The following is a 14,303-nucleotide window of genomic DNA, read 5'->3' as shown; positions in this document are numbered from 1 at the left end:
ACACAATTCTATAGATGAGGGTTGGAATTCACCCAGCACAGGCCCACAAACCACTTACTTCCCACTGCAGCTTCTAGTCTGAGGGCTTAAGTGGCACACCGGTTTTGTGTCGGCCCCCTGCACAGGGCTGACTTTCTCCCTGGCACAATAACTCTACCTTGCCTAACAGGAGGAAGCAGATACTCTTGTCTAGGGCTCCTCCTTCCTGCCTTTATACCAAAGTCCTTCATCTCATCAACAAAGAGTCTTGTGGCACCTTATAGACTAACAGACGTTTTGGAGCATGAGCTTTCGTGGGTGAATACTCACTTCGTCGGATGCATGTAGTGGAAATTTCCAGGGGCAGGTATGTATAAGCAAGCAAGAAGCAGGCTAGAGATAACGAGGTTAGTTCAGTCAGGGAGGATGAGGCCCTCTTTTAGCAGCTGAGGTGTGAAAACCAAGGGAGGAGAAACTGATGGTGTCAGCTCAGGATTAAACAAAGACTGTGAATGGCTTGCCAACTACAAAAGCAGTTTCTCCTCCCTTGGTTTTCACACCTCAAGGCCAGTCATTTCTTCATCTGGTCTCACTCCATCACTTTTCTCAGTAGGTTTCCCCACCTCTTTGTTTCAAGAGCTTATGAATTGTGTTATTGCATAGTTTCCATGCTCCATATGGATACTTAAAGCAGTTGCTTATCTTATGTATCGGGAAACTTTTGTTGATGACTAACGCCCACCCAGTTCCATGAATCTCTACACTGTACAAAGACAGAACTCCACACTGTGTGCACCAGCTGTTCGTACAATTTTCAGCCCGACTCAGCTCTTCTTGCGTCTATGGGCAACTTTCATTGTTACCCCCATTTAAGTATATAACATGGCATAATGTATGAATTAACACATTGAGTGGCTGAAGGAAAAATTGGGATTCACTTAATTTAACTTTTTAATTTTCAGGTTGTATCTGGAAATGTGTGGGGATGACTGAAGTCCATTCAGGTACAAGAATCCTTAGACAAGGAGAGAGAATACAGCCTATGCAACAGCTCTTTTTAGTCCACTGTCTGTTAGCTTTTGGGGGGGCACAGGAAAATGCACTCCCATTGTATAATTCATAATGGAGATCGACATTACAGCCCTAAAACCCAGCAGACTAAAATGTAAAAAGAAGTGAGTGGAGATCTGCTACCAAAAATAGGAGACTCTAAAACTGATTAAAGGCCAAATAGACCTGGACAGCGAAGTTCCAGTCTGGATCCTAACTTCCCAAAGGTGTGCTGGAGTCAGATACTGGGGTTAGATTTGCCTCCTCTTCTGGAATAATCATAGGTGGGTCAGCTTCTGAGGTGATGTTAATCAGCATGGCTCTACTGAAGTTGATGAAGATATGACCCAATTGACCTGATTTGAAATGGCAGCTGGAAATACTCAGCACTTCCAGAAAAGTTAGGAAATAGGCATCTGGCGATGTAACACAGCGATGGAAGAAAGCACTGTAAGGATATTATCTCTGGTCCTGAAAAGCAGTCTTATAAGGGTGATGTACCCTAGTAAAGCCATGGACATAATTTTGATCCAATACTGCTCTTTAACCTGCTCAGAAATATGACTGAGTATCAATGTAATTCCAGTGCCTTTGGGGCTTCATTGAATGGAAGCCATTAAATCACTCCCTCTGATTAGAGACGCATCTGTTAAAGAGAAGGCATGTGATTGCTGTATTCAAAATGTGTATTGGTGGAGATGGAAAGAGCGAGGGGAGAAGGCGGAAGTATGGGCCAGTGGAACTGGGGATGGATTCAGAGGAAGTAACAGGGGTAGGAAAGAAACCAAAGGTGCAATAAGGGTAGCATAATATGACCCATCCAATGTTGTGAGAGGGCTTGGCCAGCCAGTTTACATAAAGGAAAATGAAAAAAACACCCCATCATTTCCTACTGCTCCGCAAGGTCTCCATATGAGAAGCTTCACTTAATAAACTGATCGAGAGAAGCCTTCCCCCCATATAGGACAGTCCACAAGTATTCAGGAAATTAGGAGATTATTGGGGCTGGGCACTTGAAGACATAAATGTTTCAGATTTACAAGAAACACATTTTGTAACCTCTCTGTCTAGCAGTGGTTTGGGGGAGGAGCGGCTCATGGCTGGATACAGGGAAAGAAAACAAGCAGCAACTGTTCTTTAAGGTTCAGAGGGCTGAGTTTGTGACTATTGAGAAGCAGCAAGAGACTCATTGCCCATGGTGAAGAGCACTGGTAGAGCCAGATAGATGAGATTAAATGAAAAATACGATCGGGGAATCTTATAAAAAGAGCTAAAGCTCAAACTCGGAGGCTGTGGCTAAAAGCTGCCATTCTGGCATCTCTTGAGTTGACTTCCACAGCTTCACATACTGAGTCCAAGTCACAGAGAACATAATGCAGGAGATGGTCTTCTATACTGAGAGCGCTATCATGTAACTCCTGAAGTTTATTGTGGAAGCATCTACATGGTCAACAGCATGGGTCGTAAAAAGAAAACGTGGCCTGTTGATCAGTGCTAGAGACTTGTAGCAGAACTCCTGGGTTCTAGTCTGAGTTCTACCACTGACTGGCTGCGTGGTTTGGGAAGTCACTTCTCTTCTTTGTACTTCTGTTTCCCCAGCTGTAAAATGGAGATAGTGATACTTGACTATTTCACAGGGTGGTAGCTAGTGAGACGTGATTAATATTTGTCAACAGCTGGAGAAGTGCAAAGCATCACTAAATGCTCAACTGTGAAGCTTCCATACAAGGGATCTCCAGAACCACCATACAAACTAGCTCTTATTTCAAAAGAGGGAGACGGCAAGACACAGCATTTTAGCAGCATGACTCCCATTTTCTCTAATGAGAACTGTGTAGGTCAAATTCCTTCAAGCAGCAGGGGTTACAGTCTTCCTTTTGAAGGACATGAAGGCCCTGAGGTTGTGGTAGAGGTGGGAAATGAAATCTCTCTCACAATAAGGAGTGGGAATCTTGGAGTCATGAGAGGGAGAGAGAGAGAGAGAAAGAGTGAGTCTCTGTAGTCTGAGTCAGGAAAGAGACTGTGCCAAGGAAACAGGACTGATTTCAAATTCTGGCTCATTTCAGTTCCTATTAACTGTAAATGAAGAGCAGCTGGGACCAGCCCTCCTCCCCCAGAGCAAGATTCTCAGAGTGGAAAAGCCCAAGCAGAGCTGGCCAATTCATTGGAAGAGGCAATCGGCCCCTCTTTGAGGCAGAATACTGAGCAGTCTCCCCTTGTGAGCAGCAGCCATGTGTGTCTGATGGAATACTCCAGGTTTCTGAGGGGGAAAACTCTGTGAATCATCACAGGCCTCTTGCTGCTTGCAGGGCATTAGATCCACTAGGCAAATTTGATGGGCTGAGTCACACATACCAAAATACCAAGACAGCCCCCCCACAAAAAAACCCACCCAAACAAAACAAACACCCACACTTTCATTAAAAATGACTGTTTACAGTTCCAGAAAAGAGATCAAGCTGTTGCTTCAAGATATGCATTGGCTATTACAGCAATACTGAGAGAGGACCTATTGCAGCAGAGTTTGGAGTTGCATGGGGGTTGCAGCCGTGCTTGCAGAATGGGAGGGAGAGAGATGCCTGTGAGTTGCAACCACACCTAAGGATGCAGCTGCATAGGCCCAGTTCAGCAAACCATCCCTACTGAAAGCAAAGCATTTAAGTGCATATACTTAATTCCCAATATCTTTGCTGAATTGGGGCAGTATTTGGTGCTTTGCGTCTATCCAGTGATGACACTTACAGGCTTCAAGGCATATCACGTAAGAGGCAGTGTGACCTAATGGATAGAGTACTTGACTGGGACCAGGAGACCAAAGTCACGGACCAGACTAGTGGCAGTCACTTCACCTCTTTGCCTCACTTTCTCCATCTTTAAAACGGGGATATGATAGTGACCTCCTTTGGAAAGTGGTTTGAAATCTATGGATGAAAAGTGCTAGATATTAGTGAGTTGCTCCGCAGTCTGTCTAAAGGATGTGGTGGTTTCAGCAGTACTCCTTTACACTATGGCACTCCCTGTTTTCTGTTTTGTGGATCAGCTGGTAATAGAGAGTCCCCTCCCAATGTTTCGATCCCTCACTGTATGGTTCTCAAAATGTTTCCTGCGGTAAGGGCTCCGTTCAGGCTGGGTGCAAGGATGTTTCGTGCCCTAGGTGAAACTTCCACCTTGCACCCCTCCCCCCCAACCCTGTGGCAGCTCTCTGCCCCCCCTCTGCCCTGAGGCACCCCCCCACCACTGCAGTTCCCCCCGGCCCAAGGAGCCGTGCAGCAGCTCCCTGCCCCAGCTCACCTCTGCTCCGCCTCCTCCCTGAGCACACCGTCACTGCTCCACTTCTCCCGCCTCCCAGGCTTCTGGTGCCAATCAGCTGTTTGGAGCCACAAGCCTGGGTGGGAGAGAAGCAGAGCAGAGTGGTGTGCTCAGGGGAGGAGGCAGAGCAGAGGTGAACTGGGGCAGGGAGCGGTTCCCCTGCGTGCTGCACCCGCCCTTACTTGCTGCAGGCGGCCCTCTCCGCGCCCCCCTGCGCCAGGGGTCTCCGCCTAAATGCCGATGACGACCGGGGTGGCTGAAGATCCAGCTGCCGCGTTTGCCGCTGAAGGACCCAAAATGCCGCCCCCTAAATGTTAGTGCCCTAGGCGACCACCTAGGTCACCTAATGGCTTGCACTGGCCCTGGCTCCGTGGATGGTCCACAGATGACAGTTAACAGCTACCTGGTTTAAGGGAGACAGTCCTTAACGCCTTACCAGAAATGCATAAGTTCTCCTTGCATTGACACAAGTTAAAGTGGAAATGACTGTAGGATTGCTCTTAAGCAGCTTCGATATTTGCAGTGAATCAAATGCCATTCCTCGATGTGGCATTGCCAACTCTTACTGACGTCTTGTGCTCAGAATGAACAGACATATTGGATGACAAGAAAGGGAGGCACTTGGTTGTACAAAATTCTTCAGTGTTTCCCGTGGCAGGAAATGGAAAAGAACAATGTAAGAAACTGCTATGGGGTAAATTCAGCTCTCAGAGACTCAGAACAACTCTGCTGGCTTCAGTGGAGCATTGGCTTTGATAGGAGTTACCCCAGATTCACATCAGCATAAAGAGATTAGAAACCAGCCACGTGTCTAGTCTATAAATGTGCTGGAGTGAATCTGTGACTTAGAACTGGAAAATCCGTCTCAGCCAGCAAGGTCTATTCCATGGGGTTTTATTCTGGAGGGTGTGAAGTTGATGGATACAAGATACCAAGATGGTTTAACACACCCAGTAAATATGCAGAGAAATAGCCTCATCTTGGGAGAAACCCCCTCAGCATGAGCTCTTGCCGCTCAAAGATTTGTCCCTTTCTGATGATCAAATGGCTATCCTTATAGAGTGAAAATCAGCCCCATGCAGAAAGCTGGGAACAAAACCAATGCACCATTTAAGTCCCACTTAAAGCTACAAAAGAAGACTTAAGCAGGGCATAGGTTTTCCATTGTCCCTCTGCAATGGGTTGAGTTTGCTGTATTCCCATCAAGAAACTGATCATACCTTCAGTCCCCAGCCCCTGTCCTACACACTTGTGCCAGGTCTAGCCAGGTGCCTGGTTTCTGGAATGCATGGGTGGCTCTTGGGCCTTGTCATGCTATTATAGTAACTAAAAAGAGCTATTTGTCAATACTTAGAGTGGCTCTGGTCTGCTCGGCTGTGCAGATGCCCTGTACCATGCTGACAAGCAGCAGCAAAGATGTACAGAGCCAGATTTTCAGCTGGTGTAATGGCGCTATGCTGATTTACACCAGCTGAGGGTCTGGCTCAAGGGCGCTCTGACCCCAGATGTGGGCTGCAAATGACACCGCAGATGTGATTTCAGGTTCAATGTGAAGATATATATAAAAAAGTGAGGATTTAGCTCCCAGTCTTGCCATAAAACGAGGGATTTTCTTGTTTCAGATCATGTTGTATTTTATTACCTGTGGGCTCTACAATTACTTTCCTGGAACTGTAAAACCCCTGCTATCAGATATCCAACTTGTACAAAGACCAGCACATTACAAAAACCGCAGTGCTCAGCGCTGGAGAGCAGCTGGAAATCCACTACCAGGCTCCTGCCAGTTGGCTTGGCCCTTCCACACAGCCACAAGCTGATTAGCTGTTCTCAGAGGGAAGAGGCTGAAATGCTGGATTCTTTGTAGAATGAAAAGAAAGGAGGTTTAAATAGGAACATATTAAAGGAGATGGGTTGCTCTCAGCTGCTGGCTGCTCATGTCCAACACCTGGCAAGCTGCTGCTGTTCCTGGTTATATAATGGTGACTTCAACCTTTGGTTCAGACCATCCTCAGTTACAAGGAAGAGGACTGAACAAGCAGCAGGGATTCTGATGAAGTGCACATTACCCTCTGGGCAGTGTCATTCCCTGCTCCAGGAATTGAGATGTACAGATGGCAGGTCAACTTGCCCTAAACATCAGCAAACCACATCCCTCCTCTTGCAGTGACAACCAAAGTGCCTCAACCCTGAATTCACACTAGCCAGTGCAATGCCATCCTCCTACTTCTCTGTTAGGTGCCGAGATGCTCTCTCCCTACCTCACTCGCGCATTGAACACAAGGACTCTGGACCCTATTCCTGCAGCATCTGCTCTGCTCAGATAGCCTGATCACTATACTTGGACCAGTCACCAGGGACCCTCATCTCTAGCCACCCTTTGAACTGCAGAGGTTCAAAGTCTAATGAACTGTGTGAGAACAGAGATACAGTGTCAGTTTCTTGCAGCTCAAACAAGCCAGGGATCTCACTGAGCGGAATGAGTGATGAACCACGAGTTAAATCACTGAGTCCAGATAGGAGTCAGATTCTCATTACAGCGAGGTCAGCAAAAACCAGCAGGACCCCAATAGAGGAAATAAGAAACCAGCCTGGGGCCGCACTATGGAGAAACTGACATGAGTGAGAGAGCAAGGGCAAGGGGAAGTGTGCAAGCTGCCTGAATTGCTAAATCTAAGTTAAGAGGAGTACACTGGATGCTGCTTTTGGTTGTGTTTTAATGTGCTAGGGACTAACCATCTCCAGGTAAAACTGCAAAGAAACAAGTGCCCCATCTGCAGGGGGATGCCAGGTGGGATTTCTTGCTGGGTGCAGTAGTACAATCCTTCACAGTCCTGGTGCTAAACAAAGCTGCAGAAATGCTGGGATGGGAGCTGGGGCCTTTGGAAGAGGGAAGCTGGAAGGTTGCTGGGAGAAAGTCTGGAGTGGGGAAGCAGCTGGGGCTGTCAGGGAGGAAAGGATCATACTTGGAGACTGCCAGAGAAGTAGGGGTGGAGCTGGCTGGCCTAGCCCTATCAATGGGATGAGTGGAGTAAACTGGCTGACTGTACCAGGGAGGGACTGGCGGTTTTGGTAGCAGCCAAAGTTCATTGGACAAAATGGCCAAATGACAAGTGATGCATGAACATCACCCCTCCAACTGCCTGAAGCCCATCTACCAGCCACAGCTATCTGGGGCTCAACACAATGCTTGGCTTGTCTCAGCAGCCAGGATTGTTTGCTGATATCCACTGGTTTGGAGACGTGGACAAACTTCCCCAAGTCACCAGATTGAGACTCCACCCACTCCTTTCACCTGTGATTTCAGCAAAGAAAGGCCACTACACTGCCCCAGTTGGGCCACTTGGAGCCCAGACAGCAACTGTGCAACACAACAGCCGTGATACTGTTACCTTTATAGTGATGCTGATTGGCCTTCTTTCCCAGTCTACCTTCTGAGAATTATTATAAAGGGGTCTACAATGTTACACCAAGGACATGGACACAAGTGCTGACCATCCTTAATTATCCAGACCTCATTTATATGAAAATCCTCCTCCTTCTATCCAAAACAGACATAATGCAATACAGGCTCAGACAGGCAAATTGCTAAAACAAGCCCCTGACAAATCCACAAAAACAAAGCAAGGCAGAGTTAAAGAAAGAAAACGGACGCATGTGGAAAGTGGCTGGAGTCCCCACGGTCATGTTATCACCCATCTCTCTTTTTTTTTTTGACTTGTTCATTATTTATACAGTCCCAGGGAAGGGCTAAAGTTGAATGGAATGGCGGAAAGGGTAGGTGATGGCATTACAATAAAGCAGAGTACCTGATAAGTTAATGCCATGGAAGGTGGAATACATTTCATCTATAATCCCTTTGGCGGGCAGGGGACACAGATCATGTTGAAAAAGTATGAACTGACCAAAAGCTATTAATATCTGGAAGGTGTTACTTGACTTACCTGAGATGAATTTGGAGAGGTCTCAGTCCAGCTCCCAGTGGATAAGTGTCCACCACACAATAACTTTAAGTCAAGATTGGATGCCTTTCTAAAAACAGCGACAAAGTCCTGACAAAGTATTGGAGCATAAGCTTTCATGGGTGACTACCCACTTTGTCAGACGAAAGCTTATGCTCCAATACGTGTTAGTCTATAAGGTGCCACAGGACACTGTCGCTCTTTACAAATCCAGACTAACACAGCTACCCCTCTGATACTTTCTAAAAAAATATACTAGATCAGTGATTCTCAACTGGGGGTCCATGGCCCACTGGGGGTCTGTGAGCCATTTTTCAGGGGGTCTGCCAAGCAGAGCCACTAGGAGCCCTGAGCCTGGCAGCTGAAGCTTGGAGTCCCAAGCCCTGGCACCCCTGCAGGGCTGAAGCCCCGAATCCAGAGCCCCCAGGTCCTGGCAGAAGCCACCTCCTGGGGCAGAAGCCTCAATCCCCCCTCAGTTTCATGGGGCAGAAGTCTTGAGCCCCCAGCCCTCAGGGCTCCTAAGCCCCCCCTGCAGCTGAATCCCAGAGTCCCCGTCCCACACCCCCACTCGGTTATGGAGTTTTTATAGCATATAGCAGGTTCCGAAAGAAAATGGTTGAGAACTCCTGGATCAATCAGAAGATATGAGCTTGTTGCAGGAATTACTGGATGAAAGCCTATGACCTGTGTTATGCAGCAGATCACACTAGGTGCTCTAATGATTCCTTCTAGCCTTAAAATCTATGAACTCACCGTCATGGTTGACCTTCAGGGATCCCCTTTGTTTGCAGTCTTAGCCGGGAGGCTGAGGACAGCAGGGCCCATAGAGACTAACATCCCTTTTTCAACCCTGTATGCGGTCCCTCCGGGATCAGGGTTGAGGCCATGTGCAAAACAGCGTGTGTGGGGAGGAAGGCTGAATTCATGCACAAACTTTTTAATATGGGTTAAAAATAAACAAATCAATAACAGATCACTGGTAACAGCAAGTAACCTTATTTTCTAAATTTGCTCGAGAATGCTTGTTAAATAGAAATGTTGAGTTCTTTTACAAATCAAGCTAAAAATCAAAATATATGTACTGATTGTCTGAAAGAAAGTTATCTGGAAGCAGGAGCTACTGATGCATTTTGTCACTTAGTTATATTAGACATTACATCTGAACCAACTACCACTAATATCAGATAAAGTTTAAAGAGTGCCCAGTCCCAGCTGTGTCAAGTTTCTGGCACAAGTAACATGAGTAAGGGTCTGATCCTAATTTCTTCCTGGATCTCTTTCATTAAGAGAAAGGGGAGTGAAAAACTCCCCATTTGTCTAAATGAAACCTAAGATTGTTGGAATTTTTTGTAACCTTTGATGCTGAAGTTACAGTTCTCAATCTGGCCAAATGGGAGACTGTGGATGAAAGCTATGAACTGCAATGGAGCTGAAACATTGTTGGAACGACTGCCTGACAACCCAGTAGAATCCTGCTGAAGATGCAGCAGCTGTGGATGAAGATTTCTTTAACAACATACATCTAGAACATTAATGAGGATACCCACTATGCATATACAATACGTACCACGTATTATATACACATAAGGATGTTTGTGCATGTGTGTTATGTATACACACTCTTCATACATGCAACATACTCGCCCCCTGCAATATGTTTATACAATACACCACAAATAGTGTGTATAGATGTGTGTATATTACACACACTTTCTCCCCCCACCCCACCCAGAAAGCTTATTTGATAAATATGGATGAAATGATGCTGCAGATGGGCCAAATCTGGAGGATCTCACTCAATTTTTATCCAGCCCTTGTGCAGGCAAAATTCTCAAGGAATTGTCAGGGATCATTTGCCTGAGCCAGGACTCAGGATTTGCCCCTATGTTAGCTTTTCCTGATGGAATTTTCATTGGTTTTATATAAGAACCTTCAAATGTCTTTTGATTCCAGTACTCTTTAGCTGGCTGTGGCTTAGGTGGCTTTTGTCACATCTTGCCCCTAGTGGAAGGGCGATCTGTTTATATTTCCCCCTTTCAAGCAGAGGATTTGAAGTTGGACCACAGTTCTCTCTGGTGACTTACATTTCTGGCTCTGTAAACAGTATTTTGGCAGAGAGCTGAGGAGGCTCTTAATAGTATCTATATATTTTCTGTGTGGTAAGTTAATACAAAAGGCTTGCACATAAAGTTGCAAAAGAAAAACTGCTCTCCCGTCCATCAGAGAGCCTCCATTTTTAACCTTACCCCATTGGGTGCAGGAATATCAGCCTATGCAATCAGAAAGGGCCAAGAATCTGGCAAAGAGAGATTTCATATCTGGGGCTTAGTTTGGGCTAGTTACAAAGCCATGTGGTTTTAAAAGATCAGGCTATCAGAAATGTGTATTAAATATATTAGAAGGCGATATAGTGTTCTTAATAAACAAATCAAAAGAAAGTGATCCTGAGCAGGCACTTTGGCAGTATCAGACTTAAAACAACAACAACAAAACCCTAAAAACTCCAACCAACCAAACCCCTCTCCCCAAATAAACAGAAAAAGGCACCATGTTCCCAGGCACAACTTGGCAAAAAAAACAAGCTCTGGAATCTGCTATATTCTATATGTTATACTGCAGAACTTAACACAGCCTGTGTGATTTGTTGTTGGTTCTTAAGCATGCACAATATAAACAAAGTAAACCTGCCAAAAATACAGAGCACAGCAGGCAATAAGCAAAGTTAAACAATAAGCAGTGCCTGCACACAGCTGCAAAGGGTGCTGCAATATTTTTTACCATCCCTTGTCAGGTTGTGTCTTAACTTAGTAGCCAGTGGATTTACAGTACCCTGGCCCTGAGACTACTTAGATGAGTCGGGGTCACAGGATGGAGCCCACAGGACCCACTCCTGCAGTGAGCTCAGTGTGGATGCAGGGATCTGTTGTAGATCAGCGGTTTAGACTGCAAGCTCTTTGGGGCAGGGCTGTGGCCTTATTTTTCTGTAAAGCATCCAGCATATTTATGGTGCTGTATAACAACATGGTATTAAGCCAATATTTCTAGTTTCCAGTCAACAGAATGCCCAACCCCCAACCTCAATGCAAAATATTAACATAAATCCAGGCTATTCCTGCTTTCCTTCCCCACCCCGTGCAACAATAGGCTTCCTGCTGCTATTTTAGCCTGCCTCAAACATAGAAGGAGAAAGGAGAACATGTTTCAACAGCTGTTAAGATAGCAGCCAACCAAGATCATAGATACCTGACTCCACAGTTTCCTCTTATCCTCTTATGGAGCGATTACAGGAACAGTCTTCAGATACTCAGCCCTCAATTCTTTCCACAGCTAAGAACATGATCACATACCTACAGGAGTCCCAGCTCAGTAGAGAGGCGTGGTGAGTGATGGATCCAACACTATGAAATATACTTTCTGGCCACATAAAGAGCCAGATTTACATTATGTTTAAGCAAGAGAGACCAACTGGGAACTACAGTATTACTGAGAAGGGCTGGGCTCTCTTTTTAAGGAAAGAATTCAGAAGTTGCTGCTCCCCAAAAGGACTTTTATCTCTGAAAAGTTCACTAACTATGAGTCTGGTTGACAACGCCCCCCCCTTGCATTTTAAACAAGTTACAAATCAGCTGAAACCAACATGCAGCCTCTGAGCTGTTTTATGCTGGGTTTCTGAAATCTGGCAAGGGAGGCATCTCAGAGCCCAGGCTCCAAGCCCAACAGGAACATCAAAGCTACTGCTATTAGCCCCATAGTGCAAGCCCCACAAGCCTGGGTCGGTTGACCCGACTCTGACTTGCTGCTGCAGGATATATATATTTTTTTTTGGAGTGTAGACATATGCTGATTAACTTGCCCAGAAAGTCTATGACAGAGGAGAGAAATGACCCTGGGTTGCAAATCCCAGGCTTGCACCCTACCCATTGACCTAACTCCTCCCCTGTGTGCCAGAGTTGCAATATTAACACACTTTAAGAGTTTTGGGTCACCTTATATTTAAGGAAACTTCCTTCCCTAAACAGTGACAATGGGACGTTCCATAGAAAATCCCATTACATTTCATGGCAACTTTCTTCTCAAATAGTGCTTGATCCTTTCTAGGTACTAATTTAGCATATTATGATGAAATTCCAGTCATAACTCCTTCGCTGTTGATAGACTTCGCTGCAATGTGTGTGCTGTGTCCTGTTGCAACTGTACTGCATATACAGCAATTGACTATCACCTTCAGGCTATGAAGATGGGACACTCCTCATAGTTGTCTTTCTAAAAGAAATCAAGTGTTTATTTCCTGTTGGGCTTAAAAGCGCAGAGGCCTGAAAACATACAATGTGGGTTTTCTCTTGCTCTCTTGATTACAAGAGTCCCGCCTGAAGCCTGTTTTTTCAGATTACCTACAATGCAAGCATGGTAACTGATTCTAATAAATCAGCAGTGATCTGCTCCTGGTTATCAGAAGAGAGGATTGTCCCTTAAACATGTACATTTGTAACCTACTGCTTAGTACACACTATACATCTGATCCCACACACAATCTGATCCACAAAGGACATGTTGTCAGATACAGCTGCTTAGTGCCTCATCCAAATCCCACTGAATAGCCTCCCACTGATTTCAGTTCTTTAGCTCAAGTTATAGAGGATCATATTTGTAGCGCTGGCAGGTCCTAGGTTCAGTCCCCACTGATGACCAAGATGGCAATCATTTCATGCACAAATGTTTAGAGTGATTGCCTGCACAAATGTTTTTCACCACTCAGTTTGGAAAGGGACATTATTGCAGATTCAAAACCCAACGCATGAAAAACATATCACCAGTGTGCAGAAATGACTGCTGGCCTAATACTTATTCCAAGGACAATTCACTACTTGAGATGTACCAATTGAACCAAGTGCAATTTGTTGGGGAGGAACATTAATCATCTTGTTGGAAAGAAACACGAGGACAGGCAGGCAGGCAAAGACAGGCAAACTGGTTTCTCAAACTCACTCGGACACCTGTGATTCCGGGATATCCAGAAGGCCCTTCTTTTCCCTTCAATCCTTCGGTGCCTTTTTCTCCTCTCTCTCCTTCTGGGCCTTGCTCTCCTTTGTCTCCCTGCAGAAGAGTGGAGTATGTTTGCTTTTCAATACCAACAAAGCATAGATCATTGTGTATGACTCTTGAAGAAAGAAAAGGGAGGATCAGAGGCTGAAAGCAAGAAGACAGAAGGAAGCTGAATCATAAAAGTACTTGACATTTAATGCAACAGGTTATTTTAAAAAACTCCCTTAGCCAGAGAGATAGGACCTCAGCCACAAGAGAGGATGGTTTGAACTTTTTGCTTCTCCCACAATGAACTGAGCAGGAATCTCCCACATGGAAACTCCTGGGTCTGGGATACTTCTGCCTCATATCAGCTGAGATCTGAAAGAGAGAGTCTTTTGACTCATTTATAAGCCCTAGAAGGGGTATTTTGACAAGGCTGTCAGAAGAGGCTGTGGGAAGCACCCCAGGCCCCGAATTAACACACTGCAGAGCAGCAGCTTCTTACCCCCATGAAAGATCAGCAGTTATAGCGCTAGAGGCAAAAACTTGCATCAAGTTGCCATTCTCACAATTGGTGCATAGTGTTTTATAGGCACAATAAAAAGGGCCCAGTTCTGCTCTCACAGCAGTTTTACACTCATGTAACCCAACTGACCTTGGTAGAGTTGCTCCTGATGTACACTTGCATTAGTAAAAGCAGAATCATGCCTATTACATTTTCTGGTTAAACAAATATTTGTGCAGTGAATAGCAACAGTTCCATTATCCAGAGAAACATTTAGGTTGGGAAGAATTGGAAGTGTTCAAGACCACTTGGAGATGAAGCAGCAAGTGATGGCACAAGAAAATCATATAAGGAAGGACTGTTTGATCTGACGTCCAATGATAAACAAAAATAACGAAGCACAGCAAATAGTTTAACTAGAATGAAGCAATAAACCACAAGACTCTGTTGTGGGATTGGCCAGTTTTACTTTCCGT

The 14,303-nt window shown here is 45.4% G+C and overlaps 1 protein-coding gene across 1 annotated transcript in view; it reads right to left on the bottom strand.

Annotated features, from left to right (window-relative positions):
- Positions 1 to 14,303, bottom strand: part of COL27A1 (collagen type XXVII alpha 1 chain) — a 214,215-nt gene that overhangs the window by 39,165 nt on the left and 160,747 nt on the right. The window contains exon 37 of the mRNA XM_075060695.1: positions 13,284 to 13,391. Within this exon, the coding sequence (XP_074916796.1) occupies positions 13,284 to 13,391 (108 nt within the window). The remainder of the gene's footprint in view (positions 1 to 13,283; positions 13,392 to 14,303) is intronic.

Source organism: Chelonoidis abingdonii, chromosome 24 (genome assembly GCF_003597395.2).
Source record: "Chelonoidis abingdonii isolate Lonesome George chromosome 24, CheloAbing_2.0, whole genome shotgun sequence".
Classification (NCBI taxonomy): domain Eukaryota; kingdom Metazoa; phylum Chordata; order Testudines; family Testudinidae; genus Chelonoidis; species Chelonoidis abingdonii.
The sequence above is the reverse complement of the archived record's forward strand: the minus strand, read 5'-3'. Positions and strand labels throughout refer to the sequence as shown.